We start from the raw sequence: 18,735 nt of genomic DNA, 5'->3' as shown, positions 1-18,735 counted from the left end.
AGAGGACAATTTTCATATCAGAAATGGGTATGAATGGGCCACCTCACTGCTTAAACAGTGAGGATCTGGCCAGGCTCTGCTGGGATAGGACCATGGTATGAGAAAGGGGAGACATCACAGTGCAACCCTGCTTCTTCTCACAGTGTTGGGCTATTTAGGCCAGCAGGGGGCTACTGAGCTTGTCCTCTTTTGGAGCTTAGTCATTTTGTCTGGAACCAAGGCAGCAGTAGTTCAGCTGATGATAAGGATATGGGCAAGATTCATTGAAAGACATGAGCATCTACAAGCCTAATTGTAAGAAATGTGGAAATTAAAGCTCACTTTGGGGTGCTAAGACTCTGTGATTGGTAGAGATCCAAAGGCTTATCCCAGACAGGTGCATGTCACTCAGGAACGCCACTCTCCCAGCAAAATTTGCAGACTTACAGGTGATCAGGCATGAAGAAAATAACAACTTGAACTCAACACAGAAAAAAAAAACTCTTTCCTTTGTGTTTATAGGCAATTAATCCCTTTCTCATCACTAAGTATATTCTAAAACAGGAGAAAGAGGAGGACCTCTTTCTCTTCATCTACTATAAGAATTAAATTTGAACAAGGGAAGTATTTGGCTGCTGTAATGAAGCAGGTACCTCAAGTCTGCTAGTTTCATTGCCGTACTTTAAATTAAACAAAAGAATTAACTTCAATAATCACTTACCTCTTTCTGGAAGCGTACTGGCATTGCATATTTGCTCTTCACCATCACCAGCTGATGTTGCAGCTTTTATTTTAAATTGGTAAGAAATATTGGAAAGTAGATTTCTAAAAGTATGCAGCTTATCATAGGAAGAAAAGTTCATGGAATTTCCTTCAACTGTTACGACGTAATGAGTTATCACACCATTTGATGAGGCAGGGGGGTCCCACTGCACTAGGATTGATTGCCAGCTCGTTGCAACACAATGAACGTTCTGTACAACATCTGGTACTTAAAAGATACACATGCACCAAAGGTTAACATTCCCACACCATTAAAATGGTAATCACAGACCAATATACTCAGAGAAGCAGACATAATTTCATATTGACATAATGTCAAACATTCCAATGGCAGAAAAAAATGATATTGTAATCAAAAGACATTGAGAGAACAAAAATACTTCTTTGTCCTCACTAGAAGCTTCATTTCCAACAGCTATGAACATGACTTATGCTAGTGCTTCAACTAGAAGAGACCATCTCTGTGGCTTTTTCTTAGCTGTATGCTTCAATTTTATTTTCACATCTACTCATATTTTCCCCACGTTTTTGTAATTGAAGTGTAGTAAAGAATATACAGTAGTGTGAAGCTTATATACTTCATAGCAGTATCGACAGCAGAAGTTCCTTATTCACCTGTCAGCTTTGTTTCTTTTAGGCACTGTATCATACCTCACCGTTCTTACAGCAGGGCATGTCCTGCACAGAAGTCACTGGGCAGGCTTCAGAGCTGTCATATGAACCTTATTACCTTACTCGTCCCCATCTCTTTACCGGTCTCAGCAGATGAATTTTTTTAAAGGGTCATCAAAATTTAATAAAAGGTAGCAAATAATGTGTAAACACATGCTGAAAAAAGAGCAATCAGCTGTGAACAATTGATTAAATAGAACAATGAACTAAAGTATCTCAGAAAGAGCTAAACAGCTGGTTGTACCAAGCTGAGAGAAAATAAATATATAGTGAAGGGTGCCTCAGACTACTCTCTCTCTTGAAACACGTCCAGGAACCTATAAAATGGTGAAAGGACTACCACTGATGTACCTGAAATAGAACGCAACATGTTAATAAGCGCACAGGGCAAAATGGACTTCTTTAAAAAGATTAATTTTCTTTCCAGAGTTTGAAGAATACTCCTTTTAAAAAAATAGCATCTGCAGAAGAAGAGAGATTAACTGCTACTTTTAATAAAGACTAGAGACAGAATCCTTAGATGAGCCCAATGAGGAACAGATCTACTACTTGCCCAACAGCTGAGCTGGAGGGAAAGGAAGCAATGCTACAATTAGTTGAGCAAAAAATCCAAGAAAAAGCTGTGAAATGACAAGACCACAGTCCTGTGGACAAAGTCTCTCCAACGCTTCTGAAAAGAGTGCTGGAAACATGGAATAATGCAAAAGAAATGAGACAACTGATGCTTGCCTGCAGCTCTTGGGCAGGACAACATCCAGCTGCAGGGACCCAACAGACAACCTTGCAATGTTCAGTTGAAAACCTGGTTCAGTGACGGTCCAGATTTCTCATGGTGTTCTAACTGCTGCGTATAATAAGCAGTGTAATTTTTTCCTGTACTCTGTTTAATCATCTTAAGTAGCTCTGTAAAGAGTATCTCACTAGAAGTGTGATCTTGAAAAACTGTACTTGGCACAAGGGATACTTCCTTGATACTTCCTCTACTCCTTGTTGGAGGCATAAAAGGAACCTGGGAGATTAAATACAGCACCCATCCACAATAGACCCTTGGCTCTGACAGCCATTATAAAGTAAAGCAGCCTGGGCATTGCTCTGACTTGGCAAAGGAGCTGCAGTTTCACCTAAAAGCCATTTTCACACATCCATGGATCTCCTGGGCTCCCTTTAGCGAATGCTGAATATTCAATTCCACAGGAAATAATATTTCACTTTCAAACAACTTGCAACTTCAAAAAGCATGTAGAAGGCACAAGACAAAACTGCAATGATTAATAAATTAACTCAGCTGTATTGCACAGTCCTCCCCAGTTGTTAGGAAGAACAAGATGTAACAAATTAAGATATTTAATTGGTGACTAGCTTCCCCTCCTGAAATAAATTATCAAATATGTTAAAGGTTTGCATTTGTTTAATGTAATTTCCAGGTCATTTGCCAATCTTTTGTCCAGCTGCTTTTGGTACTGTTAACGTTTCAGTTATTTTCACAGGGATCTGAATTATTGCTTTGATCTGCAAAGTCTGATATCTATCTAATTTTCCTCCCATTATCTGTGGTGCTATTAAAAGATTTATAGTAGCTGTATAAGCCTTTCATTTCAGATGAGGACATTTCTAATTCTACATTTCCGACACCAAACTTTAAACCCAGCCTATCTGGTGCAATAGGAATGTGAATCCATGTTACACGGGCAGATGACAATGAGATAGCATTATGTTACATTTAATTTCGAGAGAAGAGGAAGAATGCTGTTCAGCTATACAAGGAAATCTACATAAACAAAACTGTAGCTTATTAAAAGTCTAACCTGATTCCATTGTCGTAAATTGGACAGCATTACTGAACTGATTGCCGTTCCCAAGTTTGGTATATGCAGATACACTGATAATGTAAGTGCTGAATGGTTCTAATCCAATAAGGTTGGCCTCGTTGCTTGAACCTGAAACATTCTTTAAGAAGGAAAAATTATTAGTAGACTATCTGTGCAAACACTGTGGGCCTCACCTTGTTGTCACTGAATTGAACAGAAGATTTAGAAGTACACTCTTGCCTCTTCTACTCTCAGCGGCTGTCTGTCTGTCACATAGAGTAGTCCCTGATCTCAACTAAAAGGAATGCAGGGTCACATTCTTCCTTTCCCTTCTCCTCTCCCTCTTTCACTGCGGCTTGTAAAGAAGATATGTCAAAGGATGGTATCGCTATTACCATAGCATTGTTAGAACAAATTAACTCCACGTATATTTCTTTTTTTACCGGTATTGAGAACTCTTGTCACCTCCACACCACCGTATCAAGCTCCTCTCACCTTCTACTTCCTAACTTCACCTCTTCAGTGGAAGAAGTCACATGAATCATAGTTTCTCATTTCTTTTACTTTACCTGAGTCAGACAGATAGACAGACTGAAGAAGAGATGTGGTTGGAAAAAGACTGTAAACTATAGTTCAGTTTCTGGTAGTAGTTTTTCCCAGAGTACAGTGGGTCACTCTGTGCATACTTTGAGAGGACTCTAATAACAGCAGGGAGATAGCTCAATTTCACCGGGAAAATCTGGTGAACATTTTGCGAATTCATGTTATCAGAGAATTATGGTGCCTAACTACGATATTTCTATATACATTGCTCTGCCTTTCTCACTGTCACTACCTAAATCTAGATTCTTGTCCTTATAGCATCACATAATATGAAGAAACTTGGGACATGCCAGAAGCATCTAAGTCTTGCCACTAGTTTCTGTAATGTAACTCTGTAATCTAGGCATGGCAGTTGTGAGGCGCTTGGTTTGGTTTGAGTCTGCCTGAGAGGGAAAGTGGGTGAAAAATCTTTGTGAGGCCTCCATGAGCGCCCAAAGAATGTAACTGCAAAGTCAGCTGGCTGAACAAATCACTCTGTCCCTTTTCTATATGTGCACAGCGCCTCCCACCTGCAGGCATCACAGGAGAAACTGGGGCACATGACAAGCAGTTCATTCCATAGTGGGGAATAACAGCAGATTGTATAAGGGGTAGCCAAAAAGGTCATGTTCCCTCAAGGGGATTATTTCTGCAATACATATATATAACAAGAATGCAAGTACTTCCCTTGCCTGCTAAGTCTCTGGAAAAGAGACTGTATTGCTGATGGAGTTGGAGTAATGAGGCTCTCTGCAATCCTACAGTGTACCTTACACTGCGTGTCCTAAACTCACAATTTACCGCAGAGATGCCTTTTCACTGCAGCCTTTACAAGCATCTAATGTGAGCAGAATTCCTCACTATACAGTTTCTAAGCCTGAGATGCAATCCTGACCTCAGCTTACTGCCCTCACAGTTCATGGTGCCTCTGTAATGCCATCCAAAAAAACAGATTTAAGTGGTGCATTCTTGGATATAAATGCATCTATCAATGTGTATTTCTATGTATAGTTTAACAGTATCAATTTCAGTTAAAATGTATTTAATTATTCTTACACAGCTGAAATAAAAAAGTCCTTTAAACAGGTTTCAACCATTTTTCAACATTACTAGGAATTTCGTTCTTTCTTTTGTGAGTCCCAGGAATCCAGAGATACTAGACTGCTAAACAAAGGTGGCCAAAAAACCCTGCTGTTTTTGTCATTTTCTAACATCTAACTTACACTGAAATATGGGCTAAAGATTAATAAGCTCATCATTAATGAAATACTAGAAGCTTAGAGCAAATTAAGATCTAACCACTTTTTCTCCGTGTAATTTTAAAAATTGAACAACTGGCATGGTGTGAGAAGTAAGAAAACTGTCTTCTAGAATATAAGAATTTGGAGGGGTTTCATAATCCTAGGAGCATAACAGACATTCAAAATATTTTTCAATATATTTTGTTCTTAAGATATGAAAAAATCACATATCTGCCCAAAAGATTAAACACTGCTAAATATTATAAACATACCTGATAAAATATTTTTTCACTGTTGTTTTGATAAATCTTAAAATTGTATCTCATAATAACACCATTCGGCTGAGGATTTGGATCCCATTTTAGCCACACAGAGTTTGCAGTGTAGTTCATAACGGTCAAATTCTGAGGTGGAGCTAATGGCACTGCAAAAGAGAAATGCTCTTGATTTCCAAATTACAATAATCCGGGCAAATATAAAAACTTTTCAGAAGCAACAGAACATATAGAGGTTTGTTACAATTTGTATCTGAACTCAAAAAAATATTAATTCATTGCTATTTTCTTTTTTTTTCTTTCTTTTTGAAAGAAAATGAATTCCATTAATCGGGAATACCTGTTTCGTCAGCAAAGGATATTTAATTAGAGATCTAGAGAATCCATTAATCACTTAAAGAGCCTCATTGTCAGAACCAAGGACATTTGACAAAAATCATATTAGATATATTGTTGGAATCAAATATACTTTGCTTTCTACAGTACATATGGAACACAGTAATATATATTTAAAATACGTCATTTACCTCATAGATGAGAGTAGGGCCTTGTAAAGGAGACCTGTAGGAATGCGTAAGAAATTCTTCCAGGTTTGATCATTTTTGAATTACACATATATGAGGGAAGAAGAGGAAAATATTGTTGCTTGTTTCAAAATTCCTCACACTTGGCTAATTGTGATGCGTTCCAAAGACAAAGGACTTTTCTCTTTGGAGTCACTTTTAGTATCCTGAGCAGAATGTGACCTCCTCCAGCACACAGAGGCTGGAGGAGGAAACTCAAAAAAGACTTCCCTTGTAGCATTTCTTTCTCTTCATGCACAGACCAGTGGAAAACAAAACCTTCACCTCAACTCTCTCCAGTTCTGATTTTCAGACCTAAGATGGGTGCAACAACGTAGGTCCAAAATTTCAAAGCTTGTTACAATTGCATTTGCTCACCTGACTCATCTGTGTAGAACAGAAGCACAGCAGAAGGACCAAGTCCTTTTATAGTTCTTGCAGCTGCATAAATGCTGTACAGTCTGAATGGTGCAAGGTCTTCCAAGATCACAAAATTATTGGAGGTAGAGAATGAATTATTCCTTTCTGGGCCAAATAAATGTAAATCATAACTTATTATGATACCACTTGGCTTAACAGGAGGGTCCCATGAAAGCATAACTGAGGTAGTTGAGAGATTTGAATATGTTTTGATTATAGGTGCTGATTCTGGGACTACATTAAGAAATAAGAAGAAGAAAAACAAGGATAACCACATAAAAGATGAGCAGCAATGAAAAATGCCTTTTAGCTATCAGTTAAACTTGTGCTTTGAATAGAACATTCTATTGCACGGTCTCAACACAGAAATGTATGATACCAGTTATCTGTGTTACTGTATCACAAAAAACTTCTAAGTAACAGGAGAAAAATAAGCACAAGAATAATTTTTTTTTCTTTAGAAAGCTATTAAGTTTTTATACATTTCCTTAGGAATGAATAAAAACTATTCTTAAACTTACCATCTTCATCAGTTTTGATATGCAGACTTAGAGCATGCAATTCAGAAGATCCTTTTCCAGTAGCTGGTGTAATTTTCACAATGTAATCAGTATATTTCTCCAGATTGTCAAAAATAATGCTTGTGTTGTAAGTAAGGAAAGACAGTATCTTTTTGGTCTCCAAATGTAATAAGCTTAAAGACACATGAAAGAAGACTAAACCATTTGGCTGGGATGGTGGAAGCCAGCTTACATTTACAGAAGATGAGGAAATGTTTTGATAGACCAGATTTTCAACAGAACCATCTGGGACTGTGAGAGATAACAAGCAAAAAATAAATGCATGGATGATAGTAATAAAGATCCCAAAACCAAAACAGAAATAAATGCCCAACATATGATTATTTTGTAAACCTCCTATGTAATATACTAAATATTTTGTACACTGTTATTTAAATCATTTATGTTTCGTTATCAAAAGCATATAGGGATAATCATCTATTGAATTTGATCACTGAATGAGTCTTAAATGACAGTTCTATTACTGCTTGTGAACAAAGTTCATGAACTATGTTCTCCGCATTACAAAGCAAAGACTGAGATCAAAATGTTTTATAAGCAAAGGAAAAATACAGTATTGAAAACAGTATTTACTGGCTTTTTTTTAACTTTGTCATCATAACAGTAAAACCATTTTAAAATTACAAAATATGTAATAGCTAGAAGCAGTGATGTATACTGTAACACTAAAAAAAATTGTCCACTTACTATCCTGATCTGTACACACATCTATTATTTCACTGGTTTTGTTTCCATCTCCAAAAGCTGTGCTTGCAGTTAACCATAGAGTATAATGGCTGTATTTCGCCAAGCCATCCAGAACTGCAGACTGAGACACATTGACACCACCACTGCTGTTACCATAACTCGTGAAATTCTAAGGGAAAGAAATTGTGTTAATTCACTCAAAATAAATGTGATTTCTTCATCAATTTAGTTTTCTAGCTTCCCATTTAGCTGGCAATACCACCAAGAGATGATTCACCATACTATTCAGGAGAAATAAACTTATATTTGGATTTGGGATCAAGTCAGGACTCCTGGTTTTTACTGAAATACTCAAATAATTTGTTATATACTTTCTATTATGACTCCTTGCAAGCACTACAGAGCATATAGTTGTCTCTTCTTGCTGTTTGTAGTTTTGAATGCCCATCCACCTTTTTAAAAAACAAATTAGGTCTGTAACATTGCACGCATGTATCCATATCACATCAAAAACAACCAAAAAAGTATTTGTTAATTCTTCATAGATTACATTATCACACTTGTGATTTTATCATTTAATCTGCTACATGAAAGACGTAAAAGGATTTCCCTCATTTTATTCTGTATCTGTGAGAGTAAATCTTACAGGAAACTGTCCTATTTTGAATTAAAAATATACAGTGACAGAGATCTCACCACAACCGTTGGTAAACTGTTCCTTTCTTTAGTTAGTCATCCTTTTCATTAAACACTTGTCCCTATCTCTAATGCAAATTTCTGTAACGACTATCCCCAGTGAATTGTGTTAAACTGACAGAGCGGACAGCATATTTTGCCTTGTGCAGTTAGTAACTAACAACAGACAGCTGTACCAGGACCAAATCCCACCTTATCTCAATTATTAAAAATTTCACTTAAACTGCCACTGTTGGTATAGGTTCCAGATATTCCACTAGGGGGAGGCTATTTGTTCAACTTTTTGGAAACTGCAAAGAAAAAAATTCATTCAGAATATTTATATAAGGTCAGCTATATGACATAACTGAAAGTGTCAAATCTCCAATTGCTACCAAGGAACCTGACTTAGAAGGTCTGTGGCAGTTCTGCTCAGGATTTGAAGACTCGGTTGAGAGGCATACCCTATATGCATATTCAGCTCCAGGAAAGCCAAGGCTTTGTTCCTGATTCGAAGAGTCAGTGTCATTCCTCTCCAGCAGCCACATTGCCCCATCGAGCACTCTCAGGACCAAAGAAGTCCTTCTCAGCAACATTTTCATGGTGGGAGGGATTTTGTCCAACCCCCTGAAGAATTCCGTAGCACACATTTCAGCTATTCAGCATGCTCATTGTTTTCAATGTTACACTTATCTGCACCCTCCATCTCCTTAAAATCAAACCTGGCTTTAAGTTTAATGCTTTCCTAGAAAAGAGGGGCCCAAATAGTAGACTTAACGGAAACAGGAGGAGGGTGACTGTAATGTTTGCATAGCTAAATATAAAAATATTGTATATAAACATGAGCATACTAAAACTGCATACCAACCATAGGATATCTTTCTCCTGAGGAAAGTTCCTACTGAAGAAGTCACTGTGACACTCTTTACTAAACAGTTGTGTTAGTACTGTGAAAACTGACAACCCTCTATATAATCGTGAGGTCTGTCACCAATACGTATCAACTAATAGGTCTAATTTAACACTTGACTGAATTTTTTTGTACAGGCAAAACTATGTTATTTCTCTCGAAAATAACAGGCTATATTCTTACTGATTTGCCTATGATTTTTATACCAATATCTGAAGATCTATTTTGGCAGATGGTCACCAGCGCTTACGTAAAATAAATAAATACTTTTTTCAGCACTGCAAAGTAAGCCTTCATTCTGAAAGCAGAACAGAAGTTGCACAAACTGGCAGTATAAACCTCTGTTGCACAAACTGGCAGTATAAACCTCTTTATGCGCACACCTAAGCCACACTGTAAGGCTTGTCTCAAATATTAGGTTAAGTCAATGTCAGTCGACATATTAAGAAATTCCATCTTAACCCGTAACTTTCTGCTAAAAGCAGACAGAAGTTAAGACTATCTTGATGTAACTAACTGAAAAAGGCTGGGAGGAGTTTTGCTTTACACTTGGGTATGGCAAGACGCAGGAAATGGAGGATGACATTCCAATGTATGTAATTAAATTTTCCGATGCTCAAGCACAGTACAACAGAAAAATACCTTGTGAACTGGAATTGTCATTTCACAACACTCCTTTTTTATCATTATTAGTCAGGAGATCCAGAAAAGGACCTCAAATAATTCCCTGAGTTTTAAAGGTAAAAACATCAAAGGTTGACACAATCAAACTACTTGACACATCAAATCTCGATTGTAGATTGAATATGAGTTTATCACTATGATCAACTGAAAATCCCACTCATATTTTAAAAAGCGTAGCTTTACAATTTAGATAGCTGTATGCCAGCTGGGCACAGGATACCTTAGTGATCCAACCTGAGTGCTACAACAGAAAGCTCTTTGGTGGTTCAACAGAAACTTGTTTAAGAGGGAGCCCCCTTATTATGGAGAGCCCAAGGACTGATAATCGGGGACTGCTTCACAATTCTGCTATGAAAAAATATTAGAAAAGAATGAGCACATAATTAAGAGTAACGGTGAGCGGGAAGAGGTGTTTGAGCACAAACTGAGAAATGACAAAACTTGTACTGATTGTACCCTGGGTACAGAACACCATAGGAAGCTTTACAATTAACTGTGGCTGAAGATGAAAGCAAACTGCTTAGGATCTTTGGCTACAGCTGAAGAAATTCTTCCTTCTGTCCCCTTCTTCAGCTATACATGAAAGAAGTTTTGACATAGCAAAGTATCAGATTATTGAAAGCAGCTAAGTGTAAGCAATACATAGAAGCCATGAGAGCGTCAGCCCAGGAAGAAGGCTTTACTCCAGTGCTGTAAAGTTGTAATAAGTTATATACAGACATATATCAGTTATATACAGTGCTGCTGTTCTTCACCGTTAACATTTTCCTCCATTTTTTCTGTCTTTAGGTTCATTGTATTGCACTGCAATTTTGAGTTAGGATCTCACATACTTTACTCCGGTAGTCAAGTGAGAGTGTGCTCACACTGTCAGGGCTAATCCAAGCCATCCAATCCAAGGCATTTAATGCACACTGTTCCAGTACTGACCTAATTAAGTGAAGACTTTTGCTTTTTGTGTGCTGTACTGTTCTGAGGCCATCTCTTCAACACACATTTGCACATTTGCAGTGTATTTTAGGGAAGTTCCTTTTTTTCCTCCTGTTTTGGTCATACGGTGAAAGACGACTTGTGCTTAATATTTGATACAGCACATTGCTTGCATCCCTTATCCGCATTCTGAGGGCACAGCAAGCCAAATTCCACTCTGAACTACATCCAGTCCTGGTCACTTAGTTTGCCTTGAAATACAGGAGATGGATGTTTTGGGGTCAAACGCTCAGTCCCTGGAAGAGACTTTTTTTTTTCCTCCTTTGCTTAGTTCCTGGTTCCTCCGTCTCGTTTGGCAGGGCAAGATTGTTACTGCCATCTGTATTGAAATTCCTACACTGGAAAGTTTTCTCCAAGTGTAAATTTATTGTGAAAGTCATGCAGAATTAAAATACTTGTAATTAGCACCTTTCCCACTTTCCTATTAATCAAAACACAAGTGTACAGAGATTGAATAAAACAGGAGTTTATTCAAGTAAATATCGCTTACAGATCAGTATTTAGCAAAGAGAAAATTATTTCCATGGATTCTCCAAGTTTTCCACTCTAAAACTGAGAACACTGGCAGTATGATTGCTTCAAGCATCATGCAAGGAACCACTGCACAAAACTTGCAATGTTGCTATTGTAAAAGTACAAGTTCAAACTGCAGGAGTCCAGCAGTATCACACACAAGTGATGTGAACCAGAGGTACTGCGCCACGTCACCTGTGTACAAACTGCCCGTGGTTAGAGTATGTGTCATCTCTTTACTGGATTGGGGTAGAGTAATGAACATAACCAAAAAAGTAGCATTTCCCTTGGACCCAAAAAGCAGGATATAAAAGATAAAGCTGATCTTGAACCTAATCAAGTGCAAGGGAGGGTTTCTTCTACTCCCTGCTGGCCACAATGCCTAAAAGACATTCAAGTTACCACCACAGGCTGCCATTTCTCCTCACTGTACTTCTGGGAATCTCTGCCTTGATCTGATAATGACCTATATATTTGCCTACCAGCTACTCCTCCCTCTCCAACATCCTCTCTTTTTACAGCCTGTCAGCATCTCCCACAGAAATAGCCCACTCTTTTACCAAAATCCTCAAATCTGATCTCTATTACTAAATTCTTCTTCCTGTTGTTCTGGTTCTGAATCTTAGGTTTGAGCATCGCAGGCCTTCTGAATGGAAAGCCACAGTGTGCTTTTTCATGTAGACCTGTAAAGCAAAGAAAGTATATATTATTTTTCTGCCCTATGAAGGTACGTAAATATATATTTTTTTTTGGTTAAAGGACAACTGTTTTTCCTGCAAATTTCTGCATCATGCCGAAAAGTAAATTATGTTTTTTTACCTCAGGTCTTTTGCTTTTCTCCTCTCAGCAAAGCTCTTCACTCTGCAGTTACTATGATCTCATTTTTAACAATGCTATTCATAATAAGTTTGTTATATTTATTATGGTTTAATATGTTTGAGAAGTCTGAGAACGTGTGAGGAGAAGTGAGAACAAACCTGAGATAACAGAATGGTAGTAGTTTCAGTAAGACTTACACATCTATTTTGGGTTGTGACAGCACTGGAAGATGTGAATTTGCTTGAGATTCTTCAGATGGGGCAGTTATTTCAGGCATCTGGAAGATAGGCTTTATGCCTTAGACCTCTTTTATTACTTCCTGACAGAGAAGCAGATGAAAGACTGGGAAGGAATGACTGCCTACAATGGAGTGTCTGAGAAGCTGAGGTTCCCAGAAATGTGAAAGATCATTTACTGTTTTATTTCTCCTAAAGTTAGAACACAATTGGGACAAACACAAGTAAATGGCAAGCTAGATGTAGGAGCATCCAACCAGGCATTATGTATTTTCAAATACTGTGTGCAATATGAAACTTATCAATAAACAAGTGCTCTGCAACTACACGGATATATTTCTAAACTGCAGACAGTTGTAAGCTGTATATATCAGGCTGGCTTTCACATACGCGTTGCTCTGTTGTAAAAAGAGTAATACAGAGTAGCTAACAGAAGCAGGGGGTATTTTTTTGTCCATTTGAAATCCATCTTGCATCCACAGGAATGCCAAGGATAGGAGAGCAATGTAGAAAGGGCAGTTGCTATGCCAAACAGTGAACATAAAGGCATGATTATGTGAAGGGCAAAGGGAGCTGAGGAGAGCAGACACGAGGAGTGGATCACAAGTTGAGAGATTAATGGTGATCTCCCATGGCCAGTAAGAGACAGATGCCACAGCAGCTGAAACCTATCTTTTGTCAGTTTTCTGCAGTGGGGTGTGATGAAAAATCAAAGCTGAAAGAGTGAAAAATCATAGTTTCCACAACTAGAAGCAGAACTGCTATGAGCGCTTTTCTGTTCTTCACCATATAACATGCCAAAGCAGAGGTAACTTCTACCCATATCATCATCCTTTCCTTGCCCAGCTGCATCACACAATAATGAAACTGAACTCTCACCTTGTTGGGGCAATGCTACTATGCCTTCATCTTCTCTGTCTTGTTCCTTCATTTCCAGCATCCCGGGCAAGTCCAGACTGGTTAAAGCTCTCAGCGTATCAGTTTCACCTTACTCATTCACCTCATAGTTCCACCTTCCGAAAGGCAGGAACAGCCCAAGTTTGTGGTCCTCCTCTAAAACTCCGAGCTGTCCAAGAAGTAGATAGATGTAGACGTTCTTCATACGGTGGGCTTGTTCAGGTTATGCATTGATGTAATGGTTTCTCCAGGGATTTGTTAAGCTAAGAAAAATGCTGCTGGTATAGAACTGTGTGCAAAGCACAGGTTGAAGCTCTGAACTTCATCCCTAGTTTCAATCTCATCAGAATGTGAATTCAGGGCATGGTCCTCCTTGCATCTGAAAGCAGAGCCTGGCAACCACACAGCTTCACAGAAGTCAGAGATCTACCTACACTGAAGCATGTCAGCAGAGATTCAATTGAAGGATTTGTAAAATTTCATGTGAATATTTTTTCTAGCTATCCTCAAACACATGCCTACCTCACACTAGATATATCTTGACCATAAAGTTATGCAGCATTTTTCGTGCATTGGTTTCTCCATGACTTCACAGTTCTTTCCTTTCTTCCATATGTGTAAAGCTTGTAACCAAAAATCTGTAAAGGATGCTTCTTTCCTCTCATGCTTAATAATAAGAATGCCCAGTGAGATGTACAATGCCACACAAATAATTACAAGATGTGCTTCTGTCTTTATAAGTTAAAGCTGCCTTGTGATAAAGGAAATATGAAAAAAATACAGTGATAACTATAAAATTGATTTAATCTTTACTACATTAACTATTAAAACACGTTACTGAAGTCTTTGAAATAAGTATATCAAAAGAAGCTTACCTGTATGAAAATTCCTGAATTATTTTTGAAATAAACTGAGTAATACAGTATAATTCCATTAGGCTTTTGAGGAGGAGACCAGAATAGCATTATGGATGTGGAAGAAAGGTTTCTATACACAACATCTTTTGGCGGATCACTTGGTGCTGGAAAAATAATCAAGTTTTAGCATACCTAACATACGGTTTTGTACGTTTTAGTGCCCAAGAAATATTCCTTATAGATTTGACAACATCTTACATCAAACTAAATGTATTTTTGAATATGGTAGAAAAGTTGCTTCTGGAAATGACAAAATAAAGTAATAAATATAAATGACTTTTTAAAACCCCGTTTTTTAGATATATTTATATTTAGTTGCATTTGCACAAATAGACTTTATTCTCACAGAATTTGTCCTGTTACTGGTTTGGGCACATGGAAATTCTAGGTTGTCCATGCACACTAATGGGTGACAGAATTTGCATACCATCTAATCTGCAGACACAGAAGTTGACTAACAGAGCTGGAAGTCTATGGCCGCATATATACTTAATAGGATCAAAAAAAGGCATTTGTTTCAGAAAACTCAAATGAGAAGCCTATGTCTCTCTTCGCTGATTATAAAGGGAGTTTAGGCTCCCAACTCTTGAAGGTAAACCAGATACTTAGGCTTGGATGGTACGGTCACTTCTGTTTTTGAGTCTTACCCCAGCTTACTGAATTGCAGTAAGGACTGTGTGAGTAACTCTTCAATTAGCCTCTCCTCCTTCTATCCTGAAAAGAACAGCAGTGTACAGTCCTTCTCAGTAGCACAGTGATGTAAGAGACTCAAATTCAGTTCCTTAAGTCAGTTCAAGACAATTTAAGTCCATATTTCTCACCATCCAAAAAAAAAAAAAAGATCTAAGCAGCAAATATTAGAGTACTGAACACGAAGTTACCTCAGTCTCTTGCTTTGTGCTGTTCCAGTCTGTATAAAACAGTAAAATATTAACTGGAAGAAGAACTGTAACTGGAATCAGTGCCTTAAAATTCTTCCCTAAAAAATCAGATCACATTTCCATACAGCTTCAGTAGCAAAGATTAGGAATACCTACAACCTGCTGGTTAAGAAAGTCTTTGGAGAATTGGCTTGGATAGACACTAATCCTGCCAGTGGTTGTGTGTTAAGAAGTCATTTTGTCTATGCAGGAGGATTTTGAAATAAGCCGGCATACTATCAGTTATGGAACAGACTGTAGAAATATAACATATGGTGAAACCAGAACCAGTAATGTACCTGCCTGACTTTCAAAGCACAGCTTATTGTATGACCATTTATAAAAATCAGCTATCACTTTGGAAGTATAAAATCATTAAAACAGAATAAACAAATAACAAATAAATCAGTGCACCCTTACAGGTTTCATTTTCAAATTAAAATCATTTTATGTTTGTGGCACTTTATAAACTATTTTCCCTACCAGAAAGTTGTATCACAACAAGATAGAGCAATAACACTCATTTTACTTATTTCAAAATTTAAAATTAAATTAATATTTCAATCTAACTAGTCTTGCAGGAAAATGCCATGTTCTGCTCAGAAAAGTAATATAAATACCCATCATAATATTATACAAAGAGATATAGATATATATACACCCACAAAGGCACAGACACACATCTACACACACTTGTACAGGTAGAAAGTCTCTTCTTGACCTGTCAAAACCCGACTTTCACTTCAGTAGTTTTATTAATTTATATAAGGCTGATAGAAGTTTAAGGTTGAATGAAATCACAGATACTACCTTCATACTACAACGCATATTATGCTTACCTCCTTCAGATGTTCTGAATGTTATAGCATCACTTTTTATGTTTCCATCTCCAAATCTTGTACTTGCTGTTACATAAGCACTATACTCATAGTTATTTTCCAGGTCTGTGAACTGCAGTGATGTTTCTGTTACATTAACACTCCTTTCTGACGTTTTACTCCTAAATAAAAAACATTTTATGAGTTACATATATGCCATTTTTGTATGTATACAACTGTGCTATACTATATCAAATTTTAAAAGGCAATATTGTAGCAAACAATATTTTTTGAGGCTTTAAAAAAAGACCTGGATGAGTTCTGTCACATAAATTGAAAAAGTCATTTTTGTACTCTTGCATCACAGCGGGACCCCTAATTTTGCTTAAAAATAAACAAAAAAAAAACCCAGAGATGTATATGTAAATTACATCAGGACTGAGGATTATTATATGGAATATCAAGGAGGAGCATGCCTATCTAGTAACCGCTATCAAATGATTATGTGGTACCCTTGGGAAGGACACAGTAGGGCATAACTAAACTGTCTCTCTGGACAGGAATAGCGAAATATAAAAAGATTATAGCAGGGAGCATGCCCTACTGTGACTCTGTGAAATTGGTCAGAAGGCTGAAGTTATAAATGGAATAATAGAAGATGATATGGAACAGGAATTAGCTGGTGCTGAGTTAATTCTGGTGGAATGTAGCAGGGGATCAGAATGGAACTCTAGTCAGGTCAAAACCAGCCTAGAAAGACTATAAGATGTAACATTAATAAAATGTTGGTATTAGCATAGGTATGAAATTATTATCAGAAAGTAAAACAAGAGACAGAAATAACTAACTTGAATTTTAAAAGCCTGCTATTCTTCATTAAATTAACTTCATCTTTTATGAAAAGACAGCAGAGGAAAACTAGCTAAAGTTCCATTCCTGCAAAGAATTCTGTGTGAGTGGGTGCCATGTGCTTTTAATGGGATTTCATACAGGCATGATAATTTAACAAGTAAAATGAAGCATCTTGCTCCAGGAGTCACTGTGGAGGTCTCCAGACACAAGAGGAGGAGTCCTAATTCTGAAAAAAGGGAAAGGTTGATTCTAAATTATTGGATGGACTCATTTTCATCCTTTGATATATGAATGTTCCAGAAGCAAAGATCATCATTTGATCCTCCTGAAACACAGTTACATTAGGAAACAACTGAAAAGAGAACATGTGTGTTCCCTAAAATCTCCCAATCCCTTTCAAATTTTTAACAAAATATCTACTGACTGGGGCAACTCTCTTAGTAACAGACAAAGTTAACAACATGTACGTTTTTCTCAATGTTCTGACATTTTGAACAGTCAGTAAAGAGATTCAAGCATTAATAAGCTAATAAACTTTCACAGCGCAAAATATAAGAGGCTGCTGGAGCAGTTATCAAATTCTATACAAAGAAAAGACATCTTTTCTTGGATTTTTGCCCCATATGTTCTTTGCATGTAAAAATGTAGCTACTTATAATTTAAGTAAGAGGCGAATGTACAACCTACTCCCACTCTGACTAATTGTGTTCTCATAACATCATCTTATTCACCAAAAAATATTCCCACAGTCAGGCCAAAATCACCAAGTAGAACAAAAGTTTAAAGTGTTTCAAGAGAAGTTAATTTTCCATTTAGAAAAGTAACTGACCCTGCAGTCAAAATAATAAGAAAACACTAACCAAAGTGAGCGTAGCCTTCACAAACAATGAGAAAGTATCTAGCAGAATAAGATAAGGCAAGGAATTTTAATGAAGAACAACAATACTAAGTTTTAAATGACATCTTTCCGAAGCCCAGACAAAAAAGGTCCTAACCAACTGCATACTTTCACTTGACAAAGGCAGGTACCATAGTGTCCTAAAAATCATCTCATAGCGGTTTTAGTCAGTAACTATCTGACAAAATGCTGTTGAATATGTTAATGCCAATTTTTAAGCCTGAAATATTTGTCCTGTGACAAATTCCATGAAAGACAATAACAATGAAAAATTACTCATACTGCTGTTTATATTCTACTAGTTGTGGATTCTTATTCCCATGCCATCAAAAAAAAGTTACCAATTTTCCACAACTGTTGCAATATATTTAAGAGAAGGAATATTTAATTAACATCGTTATTAGCTTTCCTCTTTCCACTTTATCAAGGAGCTCAGGGGTTAAGGATGCCCTCTGTAAAATATTGAATGCTTCCCAAAAGTAGCAATTACAGCACAGCAGTTTGCCTTGCCAACTCTTACTAAGCAACGCATCTTATGAAATTATATAGGCAATTATGTGAAATACTTAAAATTAAAAAAAAAAAAAGATAAGGAATAAAGTTGTGGCCCCTTTGAAAGTAACGGGAGTTTTCATCCAATGTTCTTGCCTCAAGATGAGACCTAATGCCAGTCTAATTTTAGATAAGGCACAGTGAGGATAGGTAAGATACAGCAAGGAAAAAACAGAAAGAAGAAGGGCAGGGCTTACTGCAAAAAGTTATGTGATTGTTTAATATAGATATTTAGAAAGATGGTTCTCTTAACAACTTTTTAAAAATAACTCTTACCAGCTCATTCATTATAACAACGTAAGCTTTAAGACAATATAAAAATGAAAAGCTGAATAACTTCAAGTCTTTGAACACAGTCTTTATTAAAAGCATAACCCTTATCATGAAGTAACTGTTTTCCAGCTAGAACACAAAGTAACTGCTTTCTAGCTAGAAGAAAGTCTTTAATTTCATGTTCTTCGTG

The 18,735-nt window shown here is 37.0% G+C and overlaps 1 protein-coding gene across 1 annotated transcript in view; it reads right to left on the bottom strand.

The window, feature by feature from the left end:
• The window catches only part of PTPRQ (protein tyrosine phosphatase receptor type Q), a 136,876-nt gene that overhangs the window by 57,834 nt on the left and 60,307 nt on the right, over positions 1–18,735 (bottom strand). Inside the window, exons 37-44 of the mRNA XM_068936374.1 lie at positions 15,992–16,152; positions 14,191–14,336; positions 7,592–7,760; positions 6,845–7,135; positions 6,282–6,557; positions 5,338–5,489; positions 3,240–3,381; positions 701–970 (exon numbers count right to left, since the gene is read on the bottom strand). Of these exons, the coding sequence (XP_068792475.1) occupies positions 701–970; positions 3,240–3,381; positions 5,338–5,489; positions 6,282–6,557; positions 6,845–7,135; positions 7,592–7,760; positions 14,191–14,336; positions 15,992–16,152 (1,607 nt within the window). The remainder of the gene's footprint in view (positions 1–700; positions 971–3,239; positions 3,382–5,337; positions 5,490–6,281; positions 6,558–6,844; positions 7,136–7,591; positions 7,761–14,190; positions 14,337–15,991; positions 16,153–18,735) is intronic.

The sequence above is a fragment of the Struthio camelus genome, chromosome 1, assembly GCF_040807025.1.
Source record: "Struthio camelus isolate bStrCam1 chromosome 1, bStrCam1.hap1, whole genome shotgun sequence".
Classification (NCBI taxonomy): Eukaryota; Metazoa; Chordata; class Aves; order Struthioniformes; family Struthionidae; genus Struthio; species Struthio camelus.
Note: the sequence above shows the minus strand (reverse complement) of the source record. Positions and strands in the feature narration are given on the sequence as shown.